The 26,397-nt window shown below is 39.9% G+C and overlaps 1 protein-coding gene across 1 annotated transcript; it reads left to right on the forward strand.

Moving 5' to 3' along the window:
* The first annotated feature begins 1,427 nt into the window (after nt 1-1,427).
* On the forward strand, nt 1,428-26,185 carry slc2a15b (solute carrier family 2 member 15b). Its single transcript, XM_050044511.1, has 12 exons — nt 1,428-1,602; nt 4,145-4,243; nt 11,221-11,381; nt 11,494-11,618; nt 12,604-12,749; nt 13,190-13,322; nt 13,643-13,830; nt 17,477-17,587; nt 19,983-20,084; nt 21,543-21,618; nt 22,837-22,964; nt 25,090-26,185. Exons 1-12 carry the CDS (start codon nt 1,558-1,560, stop codon nt 25,312-25,314), a joined length of 1,539 nt encoding a protein of 512 aa, XP_049900468.1. The 5' UTR covers nt 1,428-1,557; the 3' UTR covers nt 25,315-26,185.
* The last annotated feature ends 212 nt before the right edge of the window (nt 26,186-26,397 follow it).

The following is a 26,397-nucleotide window of genomic DNA, read 5'->3' on the forward strand; positions in this document are numbered from 1 at the left end:
CCACTTACATGAATGAATGAATTACCGTACTTGCATGTACCATGTATGTCCAAACATTTCTCATAGGCCACTGCAATGTACTTATCTTGTATAATTAACAAGTATTCAGTCTATCGGTGAAGGATATCTGCTAAATTATACAGCGAGAGTGTTTTCATGAATCAGGAGGAAGAGCCTGTGGGTAAATTAAATCACCCACTATATATTTGGAAATGACACACATCATTATTACTAAAGCAACCAAGAAAATCAGAGCTGATTGAATAAAACCTACTGCAAGAAATTTCCACATTATTTTAAGGAAGGAGGGGATTATGAAATCATAGCATTAGCACCATATCAGCTCTGATATTCAAATGAGTGTTTCTGATATAAATCGCTCTTAATTTCAACCCTTAGATAATAATAAAATGAAAAAGAAAATAATAATAATAATTGTGGTAGCCTTGCGACCCCTAGGATAAGCGAATACGGAATTAATACTACTACCACTAATAATAATAATAATAATAATAATAATAATAATAAATGTAATTTTTCAAATTCCAAAACAAAGTCACAGAGATCTTGACATGGTTAAAACAGGAATTAAAACAAAGAATAATGTTTTTGATCTTCATCGCTGTTAATTTCAACCCTTAAATAAAATAAAATAATAAAAAAACAAAAAACAATAAAATAATAATTGTGTTAGCCCCATGACCCAATGTCAGCTGGGAAAGGCACCTCCAGCCACCCCGCAACCCCCAGGATAAGCTGTTACGGAAATGAATGAATGAATGAATGAATTAATAATAATAATAATAATAAATGTCATTTTTCAATTTTCAAAACAAAGTTACAGAGTTCTTGACATGGTTAAAACAGGAATAAAAAAAAAAGAAACAAAGCAAAGAATTAAAAATGAATTAAAAAAATACAAGTTAAAATGGAAATATGCTCAAGGTAAAAATAGAAGGCAAAAACATTAAAAGATAAGACAATTTGGAAACAAAATTATATAGTTACACAAATAAAAAGCGCTTTAAATGATGAAATAAACTAAATAAAAAAATATGTAAATAAAAAATTAAAATAAATGTTATGGTGCAACAACAATAAAAAGCAGTGTTTTAAGCACTGAGATTCTCCACCTTCCCTCCTGGGTGGAGGTGCCCCTGAAGGTGCCCCTGGGTCTGAGCCCGGCCCCTCATGTTTACTAATCCTGACAACGCCCCTGGACACAGTTAGTCATAGGCTATTTAATAACCACTGTGGACACTCTGGGACGCAGAATGAAACCACTCGGCTCATGTGATCTCTGATGGACCGGGGAAAACGACCCAGGGCTGGGATGGTCCTGCTCCGCGATGCGCTCCGATGATTGGAGACCGGGAGTTTGACAAGCTTGTTAATTCCGCCCATCAACACGACACGCCTCCTCTCTGCCTCACGAGCACGTCTGAAAACTACAAATGGGGAGTGAAGAGTTTGAAAAGTTGTCCGGATGAGCTGTTTCTCATCTCAAACGAGCAGTGGCACACACAAACACAGGGGGAGTAATTATTCATGACTTAAATGGCGGAGGAACTACTTCTGGATAACCATGGGAAACCCAGCACGGTGAGTGCTCATCTGAGACTTTGATTATAGAGATGATTGACATGTAGATCAAAATCCCATCATCTTCTTCTTTAGTCACATACTGTTTGGATTATCTTGTGAGAGCACCCTGCTGTGACCTTGAATTGAAAGCACCCAATGACTTTATTGTCTTCAACAGACTTCTGTTCATAGGCGTAGATTTCAGGGGGGACACAGGGGCCACGTCCCCTTCAGTATGTGCATTTAATGTGCATAGAAGCAGAGGACTTTTATTTTGACAAAATTAAAGACATATACACTGTAGATTGGTGCAGAAAGGGCACAAACTAGTGGAGAAAATGCAGGAAATTCAGTGTTCAATCCTTTTTTTTTTTTGGCTGAGGAATCCCCCTCGCATTATATGTGTCCCCCCCAAAGGCCTTGCTTCTGTAAACAGGCACAGATAACAATACAGATCAATACATGTACCTTTTACATTGACCTGTACTGTCTGTGCCTATATGTATACATATACTTGCCTGGGATTTTTGATTTAATCCAAAACAGCCTTTTAAAACAAAAGTTTGGGCTTAAAAAGACTATATGAAAGTCTTGGTAGTTCCAGAGCACTGACCAAACTGATGCAACATGTGAAGAGCTGCACATCCGACAGATAATCAACCTAAATTGAATGCAGACTGGGCAGCATTGTCTGCCGCGAGCTATTTTCACGTGTAGTCGTCTGACTTTGTCCATCAGGCTATTAACCGGCTAAATTAGGTTTCTTTAAGGCATCTATGCCGGTATTGTTCAGTCAGAGCAGAGTCAGAGCCTCCTCTGTGTGCTGCTCCTCGTACAAACACACCAACATCCTACACTTTCACATTTTGAATGCCCTAAATCCTTCAAAGAGTGGATTTTGTAAACCCTGACTTTATTTAAAATGCTGAAAACATCACAGAGTTGTTGATGGGTGGGGTTATTGTGCGGTGCAGTTTTCTCCATAGCCTACTCCATCCAAAGGTATGGACGCTCAAAAACACATTATAATCCGACTGACCTTACAGTGGAGGTCAGCTAAGCTCTGTGTGCTGGAATTTCGGATGGCAGCCAAGAGGGTAGCTGTAGGCCGGTCCTAATGAAAATACAGTAGACTGCCCCTGTCCCCTCTTAAAGACAAAGAGCGGCTCATGTGACTTTGATATGGTCAACAGAAGTACCCAGCCAATGTGTTAACATTCATCTGTAACACCAGATGCCCTCTTTGCCCTCTACAACCTTTGTTGAGTTCAGCTGGTGAGAAGTGGAGCTGATGGTGCTTCATTATATCTGTGTTTTCTGCTAACTGTTTGTTCAGCTCAGCTACATGTGTTAAAGAGAGCAGGCGAGTTGGAGCTGGCCTGAATCGAGGTGCTGGTTTGTTTCAACTCTTATGATTCAATCACGTGCAGCTTGCTCACTGCCTGTTAAGCTTTGCTGCAAAGTCCAAAGATCACAGACTCATATGCAACATATACCCTCATAATAATGCTGTTAATTACTCATACACATGAGCTAATCTCTTTACAGGCTACATGCATCTGTAGAAAGGCTTTTAATTAGTCCATATAATGTTCTTTGCCATCAGAGTTTCAATCATTTTAAAAAGTGAAGGCCTTTTTATTGTTTTCAGATCATTTTTAACCAAGATGCCATGGAAAAATACAAATAACCCATATGTATGAAGAACATATAGCTCAGATCTTTCAATAAAGGCCAGTGGTCATCAACATTTTTCAGGTCAAGCACCTCTGAGCTGAAAGACAGACGGGGTAGGGACCCTCTACTACATATATTGTATAAAACTGAGTTGCACTCAAAATCATTTTCTGAATATTTTCATGTCATCTCTCATTTGTATTTGCCTGTAGCTGCAAAGTTAGCAGCAGTTAAAGCATGGCACGGCGTGTTAGCCTCACCCTCTGTACTTTTGCCAGTGGTTGGCAATGTGTCAGAGACTTTTGCTTGAAAAGTTACAATCAATTAATCCGTCGTGGCTCACTATAATGTCCGTACATTACGAATAATAATACAGCTAATAGGCCAATATGTTTCAATAGCTTGTAACGGTCAGCTAACTAGTTCACCTCGCCGTTATGGATAAAAACCACAAGGTAATTTAGCACCAGCTTGCACACATGATGGCACTAGGATTCATGGGTAATGGTTAGCTGCTCATCAATGTTGTGTACTGTGAATTAAATGTTTTTGTTGTTTTTTTAACAGGCCAATTCATCTCTTTAATTTACCTTCGCTAAGATGTTGGATTCCTTTTGTTGTGTATTTTCAGACATATTTAAGATTTTGGAAAAAAAACAAAAAAAAAACCTAAAATTAAAACGTAAATCAATATATCAAACAAAGATTTGGTGTTGCAGTCCACCTGTTGAAGACCCAGGATGTAGGCCTTTAACAGTTAAACTAAAAAAAGCTAAGTAATTTCTGTGATCTCACATTAATTGTTGCTTACAGGCCTGTGGACATTTTACTGTGTAGCTTTTGTTTGTATCTGACTTGTTTTCTCTCCTCATCTTCTCTGCAGCATCTCACAAAGCCTCTGCTAGCAGTGGCTTTGCTGGCCTCGTTTGGCAGCTCCATGCTCTATGGCTACAATTTGGCAGTCGTCAACTCTCCTGCAGAGGTTTGTGTCACCACCACATCATCAGCATCTTCACAGTGATCATTCTTATCACTGTCTGTCATCCGCCCGAGTATTAAAATAGTTTTCACACTTTTCCCAAGAACTTCCTATTCCTAAATGATTGAAAGAGACTCACTCTGTATTTAGTTGTTATTAATAGACATGGTAAAGATCAGATTATATGTTATTGTCATGTGAAGTCATGTGGGTGTGTGTATCAAATCCAGAGGCTGCTGTGACCCTCACCATGTCATCAATGTTCCGTCGTTTTTATACGTCATGTGCTCTGCTCTCTTCCTGCAATGTTTGATTTGCCGTGGTGCATTGACTGAGCTGTGAACCATTCCTGCTTGGCCACGGACCAACGACTTAAAGCATATTAGCCTCAATACCACGTCTCATGCCAGTGTAGGGTACTGTTTAGAAGGGAGTTGCATGGAAAGAGCTGCACGTGCTGCTTTGGACCCACACGGCACATGACTGTTCACTTTCAAAATTACTCTTTTCCTGAATTTTTGTTCACCTTTTTCAACTTTTTGTCCATTTTGATGTATTCTTCTACTAATCAATCGATAGATATCAACAAATGACACTGACAAGTTTGATATCTGTCATTTAAAGTTATTACGATATGTGTAGAATTTTTATGTTATTGGATTATCTTTCAAACATATCTGCAGTTTTGTTTGCTAAAGCAATGGAAACGTTGGATGGGGGTACCCACTGTGTTTTAGCCCTTTCATCTCGCTATCCCCAGGTTGTATGTGGGTCAGACATTAGCTTGCATTGCTGTTTGCCACTGTGTCTTCTTTTTTATACTGCCACTGTGGGTCACTTAAGAATTTTCAAATTTGGGTTTAAAGGAATGGTGGACATTTGGGGAAGTTTGCTCAATTATTTTCTTGTCAGTAGTTAGATGCAAAATTAGTACTCAGCATGGAAGCAGGACAAAATAGCTGTCTGCTAAGCTAAGCTAATCGCTTTTTAGCTCCAGCTCCATATTTATTGTACAGATAAGACTATCAATCTTTTCATCCGACACTCAGCAAGAAAGTAAATAAAAGATGTTCCAAAATGTCAAACTTTTTCTGTAAACCTGCAATAAATTCTGGGTTTTTCTGGCCTCTTGGGGGCAATGGAAACAAGCTTTAAATGCAACATTGACATATCATCATCTTTTCAGTTGAGAACTTGTTAGCACATCTCGCAGTTGTAGAGCAACACCATTTTTTTTTCTTTCATGTCTCTGGTCAACTATTAAATGAAAGTCCAATATACATTCCTCTTTTAGCTTTGTTTTTGGTCTCCACCAACTCCTGAGGGAAATATCTGTCTCTTTAGCAGCTAAGTGCTTCACTTTGTTCATCAGCTAGTTGCTAGTTGTTTCTGACTGCTGTTTGTGGCTGACCAGGTGGTGTACAGTAGGTTTGTAGAGCCTTTATTGCTGAAAACAACACTATGAGAAACTTGAGTGGTTCATAATAGCTGTGGATGGGTAAGGCTAAAAAATGAGCTGCTCGGTTCCACCTCTCCTTTGAAACGTGTAGATATTACGGAGCAATTCAGTATTTCCTTGTTCAGTTGAAGACAATTGGTCATTGTCACACTGATTCCAAATAGCTACTAATGTGGTGAAGTCAAACCTTTAACCATGGTCCATGTGACTTCGGTGTCCTTTGTAGTGTTCAGTGATGACTGCTGTGTGTCATCTGATGTTAGTTATGTCTGTTTGTTCCAAATTAAACTTTAGGTGTGACAGAAAGTTCAGTGGGTGGTGAGTTGAGAGAAAAAGAAGAGGTTTTTTAAGGGTACTTGAAGAGCTAATGACCTGGCTTTTATCAGAGAAGTAACCTTGTATTACCTCCCTCAATGACAGCTTACCGGCTCCAAATTGTAGTTGGGAACATGCTGGCTTATTAGCAGTAATTCAGCTTGGCTCGTTATTAGCTGGTAACTAGTAGCTAGTGGTCCGGACCACTCCGCTGAAGGACGGATAGCGAGGCATTCGGGTGCCGTTCACCAACAATGGCTTTATTGAGGTCCTCACCACAAAACAATAAACGTGGCCTTCTCATGAGGTCACACAGAAGCCCTGAGCTTATCTAGACACTTAATTCTGCCGGCTATCATCACTCTTTGCCGCATTCACCATGACACACCTGAGAGAGAGCTACTTCCTTCCATGAACACGAAGCTCACATAACACATTCACAGGTTACCCAAAAGGCCATTGGCCCCAAAGGGGAAAAAGGGTGAGCCATCAACACTTGTCTCTGGCCTCCCTAAAGGTATACCATGCAGGATTGTCAGTTACTGTAAACATGCTCGCCAGTGAAAATGGAAGTAACAGCCAACCCCAGATTCACTTTTGTTTGGCATTTTGTCTCGCTTGCGTTTTCACAGTGCTGTCTCTCAGATGCCTGCTATTAACCGATTGGCACCTGGTCCCTACCGTTTTATAAAGTCTTGTCCCAAACGCAGAGAATAAGAAGAAAATGCAGGCAGAAGGCAGAGTCTCTGCTGATAAACACACCTCCACAGAGTGGGTCATAATTGATGATTGAGAGGGATTACTTCTATCTGAGTATATTTTTTTTGTTTTGTTTTTTAAATCCTGCATAGTATATCTTTACTTGTTTATTTTAGGCAGATTTGCCGCAGTAAAAGAGAAGTGATTTAGTAGCGATACTACAATGTGTTTTTAAATCTTTGAAATCATTCTGTTTAAAAAATGTCCTAAGATGCGTTGGCCTTTAAAGTTAAAGGGAAGAATCAGAGTCATGTCGTAATATCTTTCTTATTAGCCTTTTTGGCTTGTATTCTCTGTGCTTTTCTTCTTCTGACAAATTGCAAACTGGTCGTTGACGTCATGTGACACTGGGTCATCACTCCAGCTATTGTTCCAACTAACTTTGACACAGTCTGTTTGACTCAATGCTTGTCATGAAGCAAAAGAGCTTTGGGGTAACATTCAGTAGAAGTCAGATGATCAAATTTGAATTTCCGTCCTTGTTGACTGTGTTCTTGCTATGTGTCAGTGAGGACTCTCATCAGGGCTCTGTTTTCACGCAGGAACATTGCACAGGGTTGCACTTGAGAAATGCAACTTTTCTGAGGTTTCCAGTGAGTTTTTTCTCTCTCCTGTGCCTTTTAGGTATTTTGCTAACTTGCCATGAGCCCCTATACCGATTCTGATAACTAAACTCAGGTACAGGCTGATACAGATGTAGTTTAAAATCTGTACCTCACTGCATGGACCTGTTTTTTTTGTGTGTGTAAGGAAACATGAGATTAGAATGATGCTCATTATTTCTAGACTATAAGTGGAAATTAGTAACCATCTATATAGCGACACTAAGTCACTGCAATAAATGAACATAGCAAAACAGGAAACAATGGGGCTCCTGCTGTGAGAATACAGTTCAAGTTACAGCATAAGAACTACTGGCAATAATCAGCCCTCTTGCAGCAAGGGCCCAATACGACTGAATCAAGGTGGATTTTACTGAAAGTTATAACAACAGTGGTTAAGAGACTTTTTATTTTAGGATTAGTCATGTCTGGCTGATACCTGATCCACCTAATGAGGTTAATATTAATACTGATACTGATATCCAGCATAGTCAATCACAATCACATCTCTCTGAAATCACACGAGCCTCTTTCATGCATGTCATGCTAATAGTTTTCACTTTGAAGGTTGAGTAAAGATCTGTGTGCGACTATTACCAGCATCTGTCTGTCATCCACAACTGCCTGCATGTTCTATGAAGGCCTTTCCTTTTAAACAGCAGGTATGTCGATTACACACCCGAGATCTGAGGGTTACCTTAATCAATTCTTGCTCAATCAGCACCAGGCTGTTGCAAGGTGATAACTGTGAACAGTAAAACTGTAGTTGGTAACTTTTTGCTGAATTTGCTGAAACTCACTATATTCACACAGCAATAAATGAGACACATAATGCTTGAAAGAAAATCATATTCCTCTGCCTGCTCTATTGCCTTGTAACACTTTTAATGGCCTTAATGCTTATGAGCGAAAACAAACAATCAGAGCCGAGGAGTCTCAAACACAGCTGTCAGTCATGTCAATCACTGCTCATGAGTTGCAGTACAACTGTCAAACTAGACAGCGCTGATCAAATATGAATCAAGATTCTGTTACTGCATTGCTTTTTCACCTCAAATGTTTTCAGAAACATATTTTAGTGTACTGTTTAGCTGTAAAATAGAACGTTGGTTCTGCCAGTGGGCGGTGCTTGGTGCTTTAGTCAACAGTTTCCAACATGGCAGTAGGGTCATAAACTTTCTCAATTCACAGCTAGACAGTACACTACAATATGTTTCTGAAAATATTTGAGGCAAGAAACAGTTAATGCATTAACAGAATCTTGATTCATATTTAATCCGCGCAGTTCACATGCAGTGGTTGACATGATTGACAGCTACATCAGAGACTCCTCGGCTCTGATTGGTTGTTTTCGTTCATGTACAGTAAGATTCTAGCAAATGCCATTGGAGGCAGCAGGAAGAGAAGGAGGGATATGATTTTTTTTCCACAGACGGTCTCACCCTGGACAGGTCACCAGACTATCGCAGGGCTGACACATAGCCATTCATGGTCACATTCACACATACGGGCAATTTAGAGTCACCAATGAACCTAACCTGCATGTCTTTGGACTGTGGAAGGAAGCTGGAGTACATGTACATGCAAACTCTGCACAGAAGTGCTCCCCTGCCCCAGGGCTCATGCCCGACCACCCAGGATTCAGGGTACCCTCTTGCTGTGAAGTGACAATGCTAACCACTAACCACTTCCCTACCATGCTGCCAGACTGTCTCTAGTCTCGCCACCAGACAATCAGAGATCTCCGCCTTCTGATAGTCTGGGGACACTCCTTTCTAAAGTGTGNAAACTGAATAAATACCACACATAGCAACACAAAACTGCTTTGCTAGCTCAATCATGTTGTAACTAAGATATCCACTGGAAAAGATATTTTTTTCACGGACCGTTTAATGAGTTATTACCTATTACAGACACTGCTTACGGCTAAGAAATAGTAATGTTTGTTCAATCATTGTGTTTACAGACTTTACAAACATCGGATTAGTCTAAACGGTGATACAGTGATGTGAAAAATGTGATTGATATATATATATATAACGTTATAGATAAAAGCTCTGCTGGTTTTCTACCCGGAAGTATTTGTAAACAACAAGGCGAATCCCTCTATCGTCCTGCCGGACGGATGAGTCATGGCCTTGTAAAAGATGTTTGTTTATTTTAGTTGGCGAGAATGTGTCGCCGCAAACGCAACAAACATCCACTAACTTTGACTGCGTTTTCTGCGAGCGCGGCTGAGCCATTTTGTACCGCTACACGTGTTTCTAGTCGGACTATGTTTACAAGCACAGGAGTTTAGCGAGCCACCGAAGGACCGCCCTGCAGATTTACTATTGGTTCTGCAACATAGGGAGTTTTTTTAAACTCTGAAATTGTATCCGCCCATCTAAACCCAAAATCAGGGAGAAAGACATCAGTCTTTAGTTAAGCAAAGCGTCTAAAGACTGACTTGTGAGTCTAGACTGTCTCATGCTTCCTTCTGAATGTAGTGACAGTTTTAGCAAATAGACACAAAGTTATTTTCATTAAAGTTCCGTAGCTTAAACTGTAGCTGTAGTTTAAAGTGGAAGTAGACAAGTTCATTGCTTTAACTTGTCATTATGAAGTAAATGCTGATTGCACAGTGTAATGGCTGTAAAATAATGTAGCCTCTACCACTGGGTACAGTGTCCCAGTAAAATGGGGGTTCAGTTTACACCACAGAGGGAGTGCTTCAACCACTGTGCAACCAAAACACAAAGAGGATAGTCTTTTTTTCCCCCATGGTAGCTGTCAGCAGCTATCCACATTTACCAAAGAGTATCAGTGTAAGGTCTTTGCAGTTACTGTCCCCAGTAGTCGAAATGGTTGAACAACAAACTGTGGCAGTTGCTAGGCTATATGTCAGAACTGTACACAGACTGCCACTTTATATAGTTCTCCACATGTGTTGGAGACATTCTTGGACAAATTGGACACACACTGTCCAGAGTTCCATGACAAATTGACCAATTAAAATGTCTCTCCCTTCATTTCATCGCTGAACTCCCGCAGGACCACCCATTCCTTCAAATGATCACTCTGCATCCTCACTATTTTACAAAAACAAAATAAATCATCTTTTAATGTGCTGTTAACACTAAAGCTACTCACACAAATTAAAATGAACTCTTATTTTTCCGTCTTCCATTTTTCTGATGTCTCATTTCGCAGACAGTGACTGAATTGTGTCTCTTGAGATGAATTGGGTTTAATGTAATGGGTTCTCCAGGACAGCCTGATCTCAGTGGAGTCTTCACTGTCAGATAAACCTGAATGAAATGTGAGGGATGTTGTTGGCCTTTGCTGTAAATTTTGTGTCACACAACGAGAATAACCACTGTCATTTTATCAAGCATGCAGTTTATGATCCCTAATCGTCAAATTTGATTTGACTTTGACTGTGGGGGCTCGATGAGCTTCCTGTCTACTTAATATGGCTGCCTCTCCTGCTGATTCAAACATCTCTTCATCCCATCCCCCAGTGCAGTGTACGCCCAACGCTGTGAAAATGGCAAGACTAATGTTGACATTTGGATACACGGCACTGTGGGAAATAGTTACTGTTGTGATGATGTCAAATTTCATGGCCACCTTTTTTATGCTCCAATTGTATTGCAGTGATGAGGTATACAAAATACATCTTGCAAGTTTATTTTGGTCTGTTGTGAAGGCAAAATGTAATATATTGGAAAAATAGAATAAGAAATTAGGGAAAATGGGGGGACATCTTGTGTGTCCACATGGTTTATTTTAATTTTAATTAATTAATTTATCATTTTTCCTGGCTGTCAATATTAAATTAACTTTTTTCTTTCCTCCACCAGTACATCAAAGACTTCTACAATGAGACGCTGGTAGAAAGTTACGACTGGTATCCAGATGAGGAGCTCCTCACTGTCTTGTACTCCCTCACCGTGTCCATATTTGCTATTGGTGGGATGACCGGGGCTCTGCTGGTGGGCAGACTCGTAACCAAATATGGAAGGTAAATGTCTGTGTGGATGATTTTTGGGTGTATGCTCAGTGCTTGTTTGTGTTTGCAAAATGCCATCAACCTGTGCTTCTGTGATCCCTGTTTATTCAACATTCTCAAACAGGAAAGGGACGCTGGTGAGATCCACTGTGCTGGTGTTTATAGGAGGAGCTCTGATGGGCTTCAGCAGAGGGTGCAGGATGCCCGCGATGGTCATTCTTGGACGCTTCATCACAGGAGTACACTCAGGTACTGTATGCCCATCCACCATTTGTACGTGGGGCCCATGTGGGTAGTAAATGGGTTGGTTGAAAAATGGGCCCTATATGGGAAAATGGGCATCTTATCTGGGGCTCACTTGGGTAAAACCACATATGTGGGCAATAGGCATGGGGCCAATATGTAATCCATGAACAATCCAATATAAGGCTCATTTTTCAGCTCATTTACCACCTACAATGGCCCTACATACAAATGTTGGCTGGGGGCCTGCCTAGTTTCTGAATGACTGTAATGAATTACAAAGCGTCGCATTGATTCATTCCCCCATTTTGTATTCACTGTATAACAGCTAAATATACGCCACCCAAACTATAAACAAATGCCTGTGGAAACAAAAGTAGCAAAATTCTGACGCATGAGGAGAATTTGCTTTGGTTTTTTTGGTTTTGTTCAGTTGATTGATAACATCAAACTTCCTCACAGTCCACCAGCCCTTATCACATTTGAGACAAGCATTTAATATTTCTTATGTAAAGGATAATGTACACTGAGCCTGATACAAAGCAGAGGGCTCTTGAATCACCCTGTCTGGGTTTATTTCACAGTTATGACCTGCTCACCTGACATTAACTTTGCCTATTATACACTTACTCACTAAAGAAACCAATAAAATGAAACAAAAAATTGATTTTATTGCTTCCGCTAAGCAGCTACTATGAGAACGGTATCTATAGTTAGCTGTTACTCATAGCAGCAGTCCGTTATTCAGAAATAACAGACTTTGAAATGTTGTAATTGACCAATCAGATCAGATCAATTATTTAATAAAGCTGTGTAATAATAAGAAATATTATATAATTGGAACAAAAATCTAGAACATTGAATCATGTCAACAAAAATTATGTAATTTTCCTAGAGATATCGTAGACCCCTGAAAAAGAAATCACACAATCTTGAGCATTTTCATGAAAATTAAACCTACCCATGGTAATCTCTCTCTTCTTTTCCACAGGGATCTGTCTCAGTGTGGTGCCCATGTACCTCGGTGAGATCGCCCCTAAGAACCTGCGAGGCTTCCTGGGCCTCGTCCCCAGCATTCACATTTGTCTTGGGGTCTTCATCGCGCAGGTGCTGGGACTCCATGAGCTGCTGGGAAAGGTACCAACATCATGATGTTCAAACACTACACAGGTCTGCTCAGTCATGTGGGTGGCAACATAAGGTTTGTTTCCAGATTTATTTTACCAGGTAAAATAAGGCAAAATAAAATAAAATAACATAAAATAAGATAGAATAACATAAAATGAAAACCTTCTGGTAGTGAGTTTGAGGCATAGACATCTCTATCCTCTACAGTCCTGGTGTTGATTAATGAATACACATCAGATGCTTTTTAATGTCCCTCTCACTTAATCCGGTTCAATCAATTGGTTATTTGTCAGCTGAATTAATATAAATATAAATCAAGTGAAATGCAACAGAGCTGATCCTGAATCTTGTATAAACTATGGCACATTCACATATCACTTATAGGCATGAATATGTAGCACAATACTATAATAATAATAATAATAATAAATGGGTTGTTTTCCACACAGGAAGAGCACTGGCCTCTGCTCCTGTCCCTGGTGGTGTTTCCTACCACCATCCAGCTGATGCTGTTGCCATGGTTTCCAGAGAGTCCACGGTACCTGTTGATAGAGAAGGGAAATGTTCACGCCACCATTGCAGGTTAGAAACTGGACCTTTTTTTTTCCTAAATGTGATTTAAATGTTTGATTATAAAAGAAGTCAACACTGTCATAATTTCTCTTCACTACCTGCAGCTCTTGTTTTTTGTTTCTTCTTTAACGTGATCATCATTCATTCAATCTTTATTGTTAGTGTAAAACCTTTACAGTCTGACTCAAAAGCAGTAACAATACATACAGATCGTGCCATGAAGTCACTGTACTGGGATGACTGGACCTGCACATGACACTCTTTTTTCAGACTTTGATATCTACTGGTGTTTCTGCAGGCTTGTAAAAGCTTTTCCTTCTGTCCTGTAGCCCTGAAGTGGTACCGTCCTAAAGGAGACATCCAGGCGGAGGTTGATGAGATGCAGGAGGAGCAGCGCTCTCTGTCCTCCATCCAGACCATCTCTGTCCGCGGCCTGCTCATGGACCACTGTGTGCGCTGGCAGGTCATCACCATTGTAGTGGTCAACATCGGCATGCAACTGTCTGGCATCGATGCAGTAAGTGTGAAAAGCATTGTATGTCAGTCTTTGTGTGTGTGTGTGTGTGCCTACATTTTAGATTTGAAAAGACAGTTATTATATGAGTGTGAAATCTCATATTGCTATAGTTCCCAGCTGTGCTCCACCCATCTGCACCTCCTCCTGTCCATACATTAAAGTCCCACATGAAGCCACTGAGTGACTAAGCAGGGGGCAACAGGACCACGCCTCATTATCTCCTGGTCCTTTCTGTTAGTGCTACCCCACATGAGAAGGTCCAACAATCCACACACAAGTCAAACACATCTGAATACTCACTGGATAGAAGCTCCTTGCATGCTGGCTCACATGCTACTACCATTTCCCAGCAGGAGCGCACCCTGCTGACTCCCGCTGTCCCAGGAACACTGGAGGGCTTGAAACATCTAGACGATTCCATGTGTTCAAACGCTGTGTGCCATAAATCTGTGACACAAAATGCTGAATCAAACATTTTAAAAAAAGTGGGCTTGTTGTTTCAAATATCTTGGGCCTCTATAATTGTATTTGTGCAAACCACATCTTTGACATAAAGAGATGTTACAAAGTTATGTCTTTGTTCTGATTGTTCGACAGTATGTGTGACACTGGTCCTGCACATCTGGAACCACTCGAACAAGGACAGAATCTTGAAATCACTATTCTCTTACATCTCCATTGGCCTATCCATCAATCTTTAAGATACTACTATAACTGTCAGGGCGCTTAGATCATAAAGCAGCAACCACACATTCCCATTTCTTTCTTGTTTCTTTTTTTGTTCAAGGTCTTTTTTTATTAACAGACACTTAAACCAAGCATATACAACATCAATGTATCCTCATACAAAGATTTTTATGATATCTAACAAATAGGTGCCCCATAAATGCCATTATGTACTTAGCATGAAATTACGTACCTAACATGTAGTTATTTAGGTTAGGTTCAAGATGAGAAACATAGTCAAGACATACCTCAAAATAGGAAAGTCCTGCGTTTGTTTGACCCATCCACTGCCCCAACCTACCACCTTATGTGGACTTTTGCGTTTTACATTACTTCCGTCTATACTCATGTCAGCACATTGGTCACATGATCGCAGCCTTCCTGAATATGTGAGTTAAAGCTTCATTTTGTGTCATATTTGATGAAACTGTCATTATATTTCAAAATAAGTACATGAGACAGTTTGTGAAAATAATCATGTTCCTCCTCCCCTCCTAATGCCTCTAATGGCATTCCCTAGGATCAGACTGTGGCGCAGCAGCAACAACCAATCAGAGCCGAGCTGTCAATCATGCCAATCACTGCTCTTAAACTGCGGTCAAACATATCAAATATAAATCAACACTCTGTTTGCATTGCTTATTTCTCACATGCAGTTACAGCCATTAGAAGCGCTACGAGGCAATAGAGGACGTGGAAGAATGTAATTTTTTTCCACAGATTATCTGTCTCATTTAGGGCTGATTTGTGAGTATTGTGACAGTTTCAGCAAATATGTAAAGAATAATTTTTTTAAAAAGTTACCAACTGTAGCTGTAAACCACAAATACTGGCTCATGATTATTTGGGTTATATATGAATTGTGGTGCATTCCTTTTTGTAGGTATACATAAGAACAGTGCATGAAAACAGCCTGACAGCATAAACACATATTTTTTGTTTTGTTTTTTAGTCAAACACGCAAGAACAACTGAGCAAGACAAACTGCAGTAAATAGAAAAGTTCATAAATTATAAATTAAACCACGATCAATAAGGACAAAAAGAAACAACAGTAAATGAATAGGTAAATAAATACATTACAAGCTACATTTCTCTGCTTTCAAAAACCAGATCTAAAAATCTTTTCTAGATAATGCAATGCATGACCGTGTTAACCTAATTACTATATACTGGTTTCAGCACCCGCCCATTACCACCACAACAATTGGGACTACTATGTTTCCTTAATTATTTTGTTTGTTGAGGATCGAGCTATTGAGCTGAAAAGGAGCCAACAAAGTAATATTTTAAAAGTGGAGGGTAGCACGCTTTTAACTTTAAAAATTTGATATACATACATGCAGAAATACAAGGCCATCTATGACTGTTTAGTGAGCTCTACATGCTTTGCCGTTTGGATTTTCTCCTAGTCAATGAAGGTTTGTTTGCCTGGCATAAAGTGAAACTCTTGACACTTGTTCAGTTCATCAAGGCAACAGTCAAGTTTAGCAACATAATAGCGGTATGTCTGCACTTTTGCAGATGATGTTGTCCTTTTGTTGTTTAATGGACTGTAATACAAACCAGAGAATGATTAGAGACAGGGTCATTAAGATCATGGTCCTCTCTTTGGCTTAAGGTGTCTGATTAATTTCAGGCGGAAAATGGGACGGTACTGGGAAGTGGAGTTCAGGTATCACACATGAAGGTAGAAATAATCATGATGATAACTGCCACATCGTAGCGGGTAGACTTTGCCATAAAAAGTGGAACCACAAAGCAAGACTCTTGATTTACAAGCCAGTCTTCATTCTCATCATCACTGAGGTAGTGACCTAAAGAAGTGATTTTAACATAGCGTTATACAGCTCACTCTCAAACACGATGGGGAGCTAAATGATCCAGGAAGACCTTTGAGTATAGAGGATTTAGATTAGACGGTTTAGACAGGTGCGGAGTGCCCTTAAGGTGCCTCCCTCTGGCTGTGTAATTGGGAAAAGACCTTGTTGTACACTTAGATGCACCAGAGGGACTACATCAGTCAGCTGGTCCAGGAACAGCTTGGGTTTGGCCTGGAAGAGCTGGAGGAGGGCTCAGCGGGGATTATGCCAGGGCTGCTCTGCTTACTCTGCCTGTCTTGAATATGTCTCTGGATGGATGGATGAAGAAGACCACTGGGAGAAAGAAGATAATTATTTCTAGCATACATGGATATAAATAGTCACATAACAGTCTGGTCCTTAGAGTCACCGGTGGTTTATCAGTTGAGCAGAGTCTAGTGCTTTTGTAAATGAACTGCTGATATGTATAAAAACAAAATATCTAATCTGAAATAAAAACTGGATTTCTGTTATAAGGTAGATTTTAGTTCAGTGAGGAAGAATTTTAGCTCATTAGAATATATTTTCTCAAGAAAATGTGTGCAAAACAATATAACTGCTCACAATTCTTTTTCTTTTTCCAAGTAGTTTGTGTTTGTGTATGTTTCTGCTGTGATATAGGCATGTGTATGCCTACTCCAGAGCTGCGATGGTGATGAAATAGTATACGTATGGTTACTAAATCAACAAGACAGCGTTTAACTGCACCAATCATGATCTTGTCCACACCTCATCAATGATGGATGTTGCATCAGCAAAGTGTGATTAATGAGAATACACAAATTAATTTCAAGGGGAGCACTTGTCAGAAGTCCATACTGATGAAACGCTGTATCTCAAATGCATGAGTGATGGTCGGCGTGATGATAATGATTGCTATGATGAATCACATGGAAGCAGCAAATAAGCAGAGCGACTTTTTGGCTCCTCATGAAAAAAAAAAAAAAAAAGAGGAAAAACTTTGAGTCTCAAAGCATCTGTCTGTGTGTGGGTGTGTGTCTGTCTGCAGTCTGACATATTCATCATATTAATAAAGTTCATGTCACTTTTCAATTTCAGATCTGGTTCTACACAAATGACATATTTAAGAACGCAGGAATCCCAGAACCTTATATTCAGTACACAACCGTGGGGACTGGAGCCATTGAGGTCATCTCTGGGATGCTGGGGGTGAGTCGACATTATCACACTTTAAATACACTAAGATGCCATTATTATCACTATTACATGACAAAATTGATAAGCAGATCCAATCTGGGGATTTGTTCCTTTTCTACATGTTATATAACTATAAATTGAACATCTTTTAATTTAAGTGTATTATTTAAACAAAACAAGTCATTTGCAAACGTCACCTTTGACTCTGTGAACTTGTGATGAGCATTTTTATAGACTTGACAGTTAATCATAAAAAATATTGACTGATTAATTCATAATGAAAATAAGCATTAGTTGCAGCCCTAATTGTATTCATGGTGTACTTTAACAGCAGAATATAAATGACAGTTTAGATAATAAACTCAACGTTTCAGTCATTAATCAAGTAAAAATACAAAACATTACAATGTGAAAATTAGCTGCTTTCCTGTGTTTTGAATTGCAAAATTAATATCTTTATAATGTACTTTTTGACTGTTGGTGACACAAAATGACACACACACACACACGCACACACACACACACACACACAAAACATTAAAAATGTCACTTTTGTCTGGTAACTTGAAACAACTTAAGTTGAAAACTGTAATGTTCACATTTTATACACTAAATAGTTTATCGCTGAATTGGAAAGAAGTTAATACATGTTGGAGATAATTGGAGTTTCAGCTCTACTGAATTTCACAATTTTAGCTTGTTTATCTCATTCCTCCTTCGGACCGATGTCGTCTTCTGTTTCGGGAATCATTATGTTGAGCTCTTTACCCATAGAACTTAAACTTATGCCGGCCTCACACCAAACAACTTTTCAAATTATTTCACTGTTGCAGACAAATTTCCAGTTCATTCATTCATTTATTTTCCGTAACCGCTTATCCTGTTGGGGGTCGTAGGGGGGCTGGAGCCTAGCCCAGCTGACATTGGGTGAGAGGCAGGGTACACCCTGACAGGGCTGACACATAGAGACAGACAACCATTCACACTCACGTTCACACCAACAGACAATTTAGAGTCACCAATTAACCTGCATGTCTTTGGACTGTGGGAGGAAGCTGCAGTACCTGGAGAAAACCCACGCTGACACGGGGAGAACATGCAAGCTCTGCACAGAAGGGCTCCCCACAGGAACCCTCTTGCTGTGAGGCAACAATGCTAACCACTGCACCACCAAAAATGTTTAATACTATTATAACTTTTTTTGTCTTGGCTCATGCAAACACTGAAGTGAACACTGTCAACAACCAATAGCTGGGCTCTCCGGCACCAAATAGGAAGCAGCAAACCGGGTAGACAGTAAAAATGGAGGGGACTCCAGGGAGGCACAAGAACATGAACAAGTCTTGCTCTGTGGAAAAGGAGGAGAAACTTGTGGAGTTGGGCAGTGAACAAGAGTTGGTGTTTAATACAGCATGATCTGATCCACCAATCAGCATTTATTTCAGTTCAGCTAACCAACAGAGGCTGGTAGTGAGTCAAGGACAAAAATATCCAAAATGCAATATACTATATTGATGCCAAATTAACAGGAATGCTGCGGACAGAGTTATTTCCAGAGTTGTGTGTTGTTGCGGACAAATAAAGGAATGTTAATAGGCTATGTTATACATCTTGAAGTCTAAAAGTTTGGCACAATACTTTCGACCAGGAGCATAATAATCTCAAATAATCTCAAAAGGAATCTAGTTGTCTAACTGTCTTGCAAATAGTGACTCTTCAAAATCCCCAGTCTTTGCAAAATCTCAAAGTGTGTGACCAAAAACTCAGGCTGTCTTTAAATACGAGAGTTGAATCAGTCATGTAATCATGAACGATTAGCTACTTGTTTTTAATTTATTGTTTTTACATTTTTGTTTTGTTGTCCTATTGAGTTGTGTACTGTATAAAGGGCCATTCAGGCTATAGACCATTTTCACAGCAACCATTTTGGTTTGTCACAGCAGGAAGATCACAGATGTAATTGATAACATTAAAAGTGGCTGGTTTTTTTTTTGTTTTTTTGTTTTTTTAATTAAGTTGAGCTACTTCCAGGTTTCTGATATTGTGTGTGCTGGCTCACTGCCATAACTTTCAGGGACACTTGATGAATCATTTAACAAACCAGGTTTCACCTGTGCCTTTATGCTATAACACGTCAAAATGTCTGCTGTGAGAAAGGTCTCTGATATTGTAGTATGTGGCACGGGTCCATGCTATATACTTTTCCATAGAAAAAAATAAAATTGGTGACACAGCACATATTATTGACTGCTTTTAGATCTTCCTTACTTTAATTTTACTTTTATTTATCAGGGATATCATGCTGAAATTTAACATCAGAGGATAAGAAGTAAGCTGTTTCTTGCTCCATGTCATCTCATGTTGCGGGCCAATCACAACATTTCTCACCTCTGTGTCTGTTTTGCAGTGTTTTACAATCGAGCGTCTGGGCAGGAGACCTCTGATGATAGGCGGCTTCCTCTTCATGGGACTCTGCTGTGCTGGGATCACAGTGTCTGTCCTCTTCCAGGTACAGAAAGTGTCCTCTGTTGCCCTGCTCAGAATATATCAACATTAACTTGCAGATGGTGGCATAGGGCATACAGTGCGTTGTTTTAAATGGGGCTAAGGACATTGCCGAATTTACATAATCATTTACATAAACTAAAAACTGTGTCTAATTTATGGTGGGGATATTTTTGCATAATAACATTATATAAGAATAGGTGCCAATATGAATATTGAAAAAGTTAATCTGAAGCTTATGTGAGGCTTCAGCAGTCTGAGGTAAATAACTCAAGTGGGTATCTTGCAAAATTAAAGTCTTTTTAGAGTTGAATTTCTTCCCTTTATTTCCCTGTTGAGCTGCAGTGGAAGCATAATAACAGAAAGAGGGACTTTTATACTAAAAAGGCTGCTACATTTGGAAGAAATTAACTTGATTTGTCCGACTCACTGGATGTAGACTATGGCTATAAGCCTGCATGTTACAGTTCGAAATCCCTTTTGCTACGGTAAGCAACAACAGCCTCCGAGCTAACAACCTATAGCTGAGAATGGCAAGTTTTGGTGAAGATTTGGATTGGGTAATAAAACATGCCTGCTTTGTTTCCCCGGATAATATCCACAACAAATAAATCAACTTGTGAACGCAACTTGGAAAAGCCCAGACTCCTTCTCTCATGACTCTCATGCCCGATAATTGTTCTGATTTTTGACACGGCCAATCCAAGTTGATATGATTTTTTTTTTTTGCCCTGGTAGTGGTCTGTTCCCCTTCACATGAGCTTCTTTGATACTGCCGTGATAATGATCTGCACAAGCCACATACAGCCAGCAGATCATCTGTGTTTTGAAGGGGTTGAGCATCACATAGGAGCACTGATTATCAAATTATGTTTGTCTTTTTAATCAGTAAATGTTGAATTCATGCAGAGTATTAGCGATTTTAATGACAGAGCTCACCTCCCCAAGAGCAAATGTTCCACCGAAACAAGTTACCCCCCCAACGCTATTTTGCAAGGGCACCATTGCTGCATCCTAGTCTTAACCCAAGATGATTGTGATTGGTTTAAAGAAATACAAACAAGCCTGAGCATTTCTTCCCCAGCAGCAGAATGATCATGTGTGCTTCCAGACCTTTCTCTAGCGCTGTGGAGATAAGTCTGGCTACGGGAGACTACACTCAAAAAAATGAGGCCTCACATTAGCTTCAGATAAACTTCTTTGTCCTCAATCATTCACAGTGCAATCACATGACACGTGAGGGAGAGATCTCTTAAAGGCCTGTGCGAACAGCAGGATGATCACAGCAATGTTCGTACTATTGAACAGTTTGTTCTCTTCAGTAAACAACAGTGAACTGAAAACCCACTGTGTAATGTTACTTAAATATAGTCAAATAAATAATCATGAAACACTGTGCAAATTGTTTACTTATGTTTACAACTCGTGACTTTCCTCATGACTTGTGTTTGACCAATCACAGGCGGAGCTGTCCTTCATGCGCTACATCAGTGTGGGCTGCGTTGTTGGAATCATTGCTGGCTTCTGCATAGGTCCAGGTAAACACTGTGCATCTCACTTGAAACCTCTTTTTAAAAACAGCCCATCTCCAGTCTATACTAGATTTGGGCTGCCCTGTGTGTAAGATAACACTGCTCCCTGCTGGAGGCCTGCACAATAGCAGGCACCAAATCTTGAGAAGCAAGCAGCGCTCCCTCCCTGCTCCTCCTCTGACTGTGAAGAGATATTGTATTTCATTAGTCTTGTAAATTAGGAAATCATAACTGCCACACTACATCCATTCCCACAGCCATTTGTACACTGGATGAGTTGAGTGAAGTGAATTAAGAGGCAATAGTTTACAACTTTGGGAGCCACGTTGAGTGGACCTGCGAGGATGATGAATTAGAACAAATCTGGTTTACATGATGTCATTCGTCAAGCCAGCAAAATCCATACCTCTGCACGCGGACGAGGATTTCTGTTGCTGCAATTAGACTTTTAATGGCTCATTGTTCATAAGCTAGCCGTGATGAATACGGTTTCCTTCAGACGAAAAGCTCGCATGCACAGTGACGCCCCCCATACATACCGCAGATGTTGACAAATTATGGCCTCGTTATTGGTTTGACGATATTAAACCTTCCTCTACGCAATTATCATGCACAGATAATGAGGACATCATTCGAAAAACTCATCATTGGAGCTTTTACTAATGCATATTTCTCCTTCATAGCTTTCACCTCTAACAATGAAGAATTATGTGTTTAAAGCCAGGACAACATCTCATAGATCCTGCGTATCAAACTAATAACTTGTACAAGTCCTGGCTAAGCTTTTCTGGTTCTTGTGGTTCTGAGTTGGACTTCTGCCAGGCTGACAAACATCCTCCTGTCTTGTCAATCTGTGATCAGTATTAATGAACACATAATGAAGTACATGCAGGAAGAGATTGTAATGTAATAGCAAGTGGGGCTTGAGGAATGTTTATTTTTTGTTATATTATGTTCTGTTTCTTTTGAATGACTGCCAAAGAATAGTCCTTAGTGTGAGTATTGATAAACTAACTGATGAATGAAGACGCTGGTGTTAATCTCACAACACCCAATAGATTCATACCGCTGCTCTGAGTGGTTAAATGTGATTTGTATTATGACAGCTGGATAGGATGCCTAGTTAGTTTAGACCAATAGATGAACTGTATGTGGAGTGAGCCGTGTTGTCAAAATGTGTCCTTTAAAACGATGAAAATGTGTATTTTTGTCTCTTGTGTGTAGCTGGTGTGCCTTTCCTGATCACTGCAGAGCTGTTTAAGCAGTCACACAGACCGGCTGCCTACACTGTGGCCGGATGCCTCAACTGGATGTCCAACTTCACCATCGGCTTCGTCTTCCCCTTCCTAGAGGTCAGAGCAAACACAAACTCTACTGCTGGCTTTTGATTTTAAGATCTGCATCCTGAAACAACCAAGATGTGTAGCAGGTCTCGTGGGTTTGCTGCCTCAAGTACAGTCAGGTTCATTGTAGAAAGAGCATCTTATGTTTATCTTGCATCTGAAATCTAGTTGGCGTTGAGAATCTCAAGATCATCGTGACATTGCATTCAGGTTCTGTCATGGCTCCGCTCGCAGTGTCAGACACATACCAATTATGATATGGGCTGTCTGGTTTTGTTTGAATAAAGGCGACTCCCCAAATACCAATAAAATTAGCTATTAAAAGCGACCTTGCTGTCTCTCATTGTCCTCAGTGTTGGTGTAGTTGAACAGACGCAAAGTAAAGAGGACGATGATGTGCCCCGTGGAAAGGGATGTTACTCTGCATGAATTCTGGCCACAAATGTTAACAACACACGGGCTGTCTGTGACACCATGTGGGCCCTAATCTTTTGGTTTTAATTTAATAGGAAATGTATAAATAGAGGCTTCAGACCTGTCCATAGCTGTATTTTTAACTTGGAGCCATAATAACATTTTCATCTTGTATCCAGTCTTTGTGCTAAGCTAGGAGCAAAAAAGAAAAATGTGAGCAAAGCCTCAGACATGCTCGTCTTGTGCTGTTTTAATTTTGTAAGTCTAATCACTAGTTTCGCAGTTAAGTGCCAGGTATTTCCCTTAGGAGGTGGTGGTGACTACCGTGTGGCTCGGGCTGCAAATTTCTGTCTGAATCTGACCCAAGCTAGAGAGAGTAGTAACTGACTCTGACCCAAGCCCAACAAGTATTGTAGATAATGTACAGAAGTACTGTTTTTGCCGTTGCCATGCTATGGTTATTACCATGGTTACAACTTGCCTGTATACCATGATTACACTCATGGAATCTTGTAAGTGAACGTCAAAAGACATTTTTTTATATAGACTTATTTAGCTAGATTGTTTAAATGCACACGTCACACAAACACATTAGACAATGTCATCAGCAGCTCTTAATTCTAAAATTTGAGTCTTACTATGTGCAAATGTCAAGTCTTCATCTTCACAAACACTTAAATTGTAACCACTGCTAACTGAACCATTGTCATGGAGGAAGGTAATCCATCCACCACTGATGGCTTTAGTGCTGTCCTCCTGTGTTTGATTGACTCTAAAGTTCCATCCGCTGCTGCTGATGCTGTTAGCTGGAATGGCCACATTACACCAAGCTTCAAGTAACCTCCCTTGTTAGCTAGCTAACATTAACTTACATGACTATTTACCGGCTGACATAGTCTATATGTTGTATTAATGTGTTGTCAGGTAAATAACAAACCCTAGCACTGAACAAGGAGTAGCCCAACACAGATAGTAGGTCCATCATTTGTAGGCCGAACCCAACCAGAACCTGAACATCATCTGTTAATATTCGTTCAAACCCAACGTGATCCATTGAGTCCCGTCAGGCACTGGTCAGATATAACAGAGCAGGAAGGAGAGTGAACACTAGACTTAAATTTATCAGGTGGACAGACACATGACTCCAAATGAATGTTAATGTTGCTCTGCATCTGCTGGATGTGCAAACAATAAACTGTTTGCTAATATGTTCACCACAAACACTTCATAAAGGAGATGATATGTTAATGTTTTTATTTTCAATTTAGAAAAAGTTAGTTTCCAAGTTTCTAACAAAGTTTACAATTTACACACACACACACACACACACACACACACACACACACACACACACACATACACAAAAAATGCCTCTTTAACAATACCAAGTCTCTTGTTTCCCTTAATATAATGTAGAGTAGTTTTCATAGAATCTACAGGAGCCTTCTATGTGTGTTCTCTGGTTGTATTTTGGATCAAATTTATGTCGACCAGCTTGAATTATCATCTCTGTGGCATGTTTCTGTCTAAAGATCATATTTCTACCCAGATTTCGTGTCTCCTTGCAGTAAGCAGTAGTTGTTTTGAGGCAGAAACTGTCGTTGAGCTATGACAGTATGGCTCCAAATTTGTCTCCCTTTGCTTTCCTTAGACAATGTTACTAAAGAAAGTCACAACTATTTTATTTGTTCATCATATGTACTCTTTCCTCCCACCACAGATTTCTATGGGTCCTTACTGTTACCTGATCTTCTGTATGATCTGCTTGGGAGTGGCCGTCTACACTGTCTTCATTATCCCTGAGACCAGGAACAAAACCTTTATGGAGATCAGCCAGATGTTCGCCAACAAGAACAAGATCCCCAAAGAAGAGCTGATTGCCAACGGTCATCTCAAAATGGCTCTGATGAACGGATATGGATCCCTTGGCCTCGGCGATAAATAAGACAGCAGTGAGGAGGTGGACTTACATGTAAATGACTGAAGTGAGTGTAGCAGAGATAAAAGGTAAAACTTCTGTGGCCATGAGGAGGTCTGCTGCTTCATGTGAAAACTACAAAGACCAGTGCGTACACACACAATAGTTCCTGTTTTAATGGTTAATCCTCGGTCAAAGTGTAGCTCCTGTACATGATGTGAGACAGAAGTCACGCGGTCATGCATTTCAAATCAGCCATCAGTGACATTTTAATCCATTTCTCAGCATCTTAACACATTTTTACAGGAGCCCAGTTGGTTTCTCACAGTGCTCTCAGAAGTTTTAATCTCCACATTAGCCTCACTGTGTTTGAAGACATCCCATGATCACGTCATTGTTCATACTCAGCGTTGAATACCGTCTCTTTGATGCTCAATAAAGACTGAACATGTTTATTCAGTGACACAACAACAACACCTCTGAGGCAGCGCTTGTATCAGTGAACTACAGGACGGTATGAAAGCCATTCCTCTCATGTTTCACTCTGTGGATAAAAGGTCACAAGACGTAGTGTGTATAATAAAATATTTACTGTTACTGTATGTTTACAGTGTTCAGCTCAAGGGGAATGTCCTGACCAAAAACTTGAGCTTGTTTCGTCTGTCGTTCCGTTTGTGATTTTGTGTCTGTTTTAAGAGAGCTGGATATTGTGGCTGCTGATCATTTCGTACATCTCGTCCAAGTATATGCACATATATGTTGTTAACAAGTTATAATTTATCGATATACAGTATCACAACAAAGTAGCTGTTAAAGTTTGCTCAGTCGTTTTTTAACTGGCCTGTTTTACACGACCTCTTTGTATAAAATGTGGTGAAAATAAAATGAAGACTGTTCAAAAACTACACAGAAACATTCAAATATGTCTTCTTTATTAAACTGCTGTATTGAGCTGTAAACTGCTCTGTTGATTGAGCCTCATAATCATAACAAACATGCAAAAATAAGAGCAAAAAAACAAAAATCAGATTCATATACAATAAGCTAGTTTACCCCACTGAACCATCAAATGCGGAGCAGCTCTCCTGTGCTACCACAATACTTTAGTTT

This window comes from Epinephelus moara, chromosome 5, assembly GCF_006386435.1.
Source record: "Epinephelus moara isolate mb chromosome 5, YSFRI_EMoa_1.0, whole genome shotgun sequence".
In the NCBI taxonomy this organism is placed as follows: domain Eukaryota; kingdom Metazoa; phylum Chordata; class Actinopteri; order Perciformes; family Serranidae; genus Epinephelus; species Epinephelus moara.

Coding starts and splice junctions, on each gene's coding strand:
- slc2a15b (XM_050044511.1), top strand. CDS start 1,558: ATGGCGGAGGAACTACTTCTGGATAACCATGGGAAACCCAGCACG. Junction 1,603..4,144: donor ACCATGGGAAACCCAGCACG/GTGAGTGCTCAT, acceptor TCTTCTCTGCAG/CATCTCACAAAGCCTCTGCT. Junction 4,244..11,220: donor TCGTCAACTCTCCTGCAGAG/GTTTGTGTCACC, acceptor TTCCTCCACCAG/TACATCAAAGACTTCTACAA.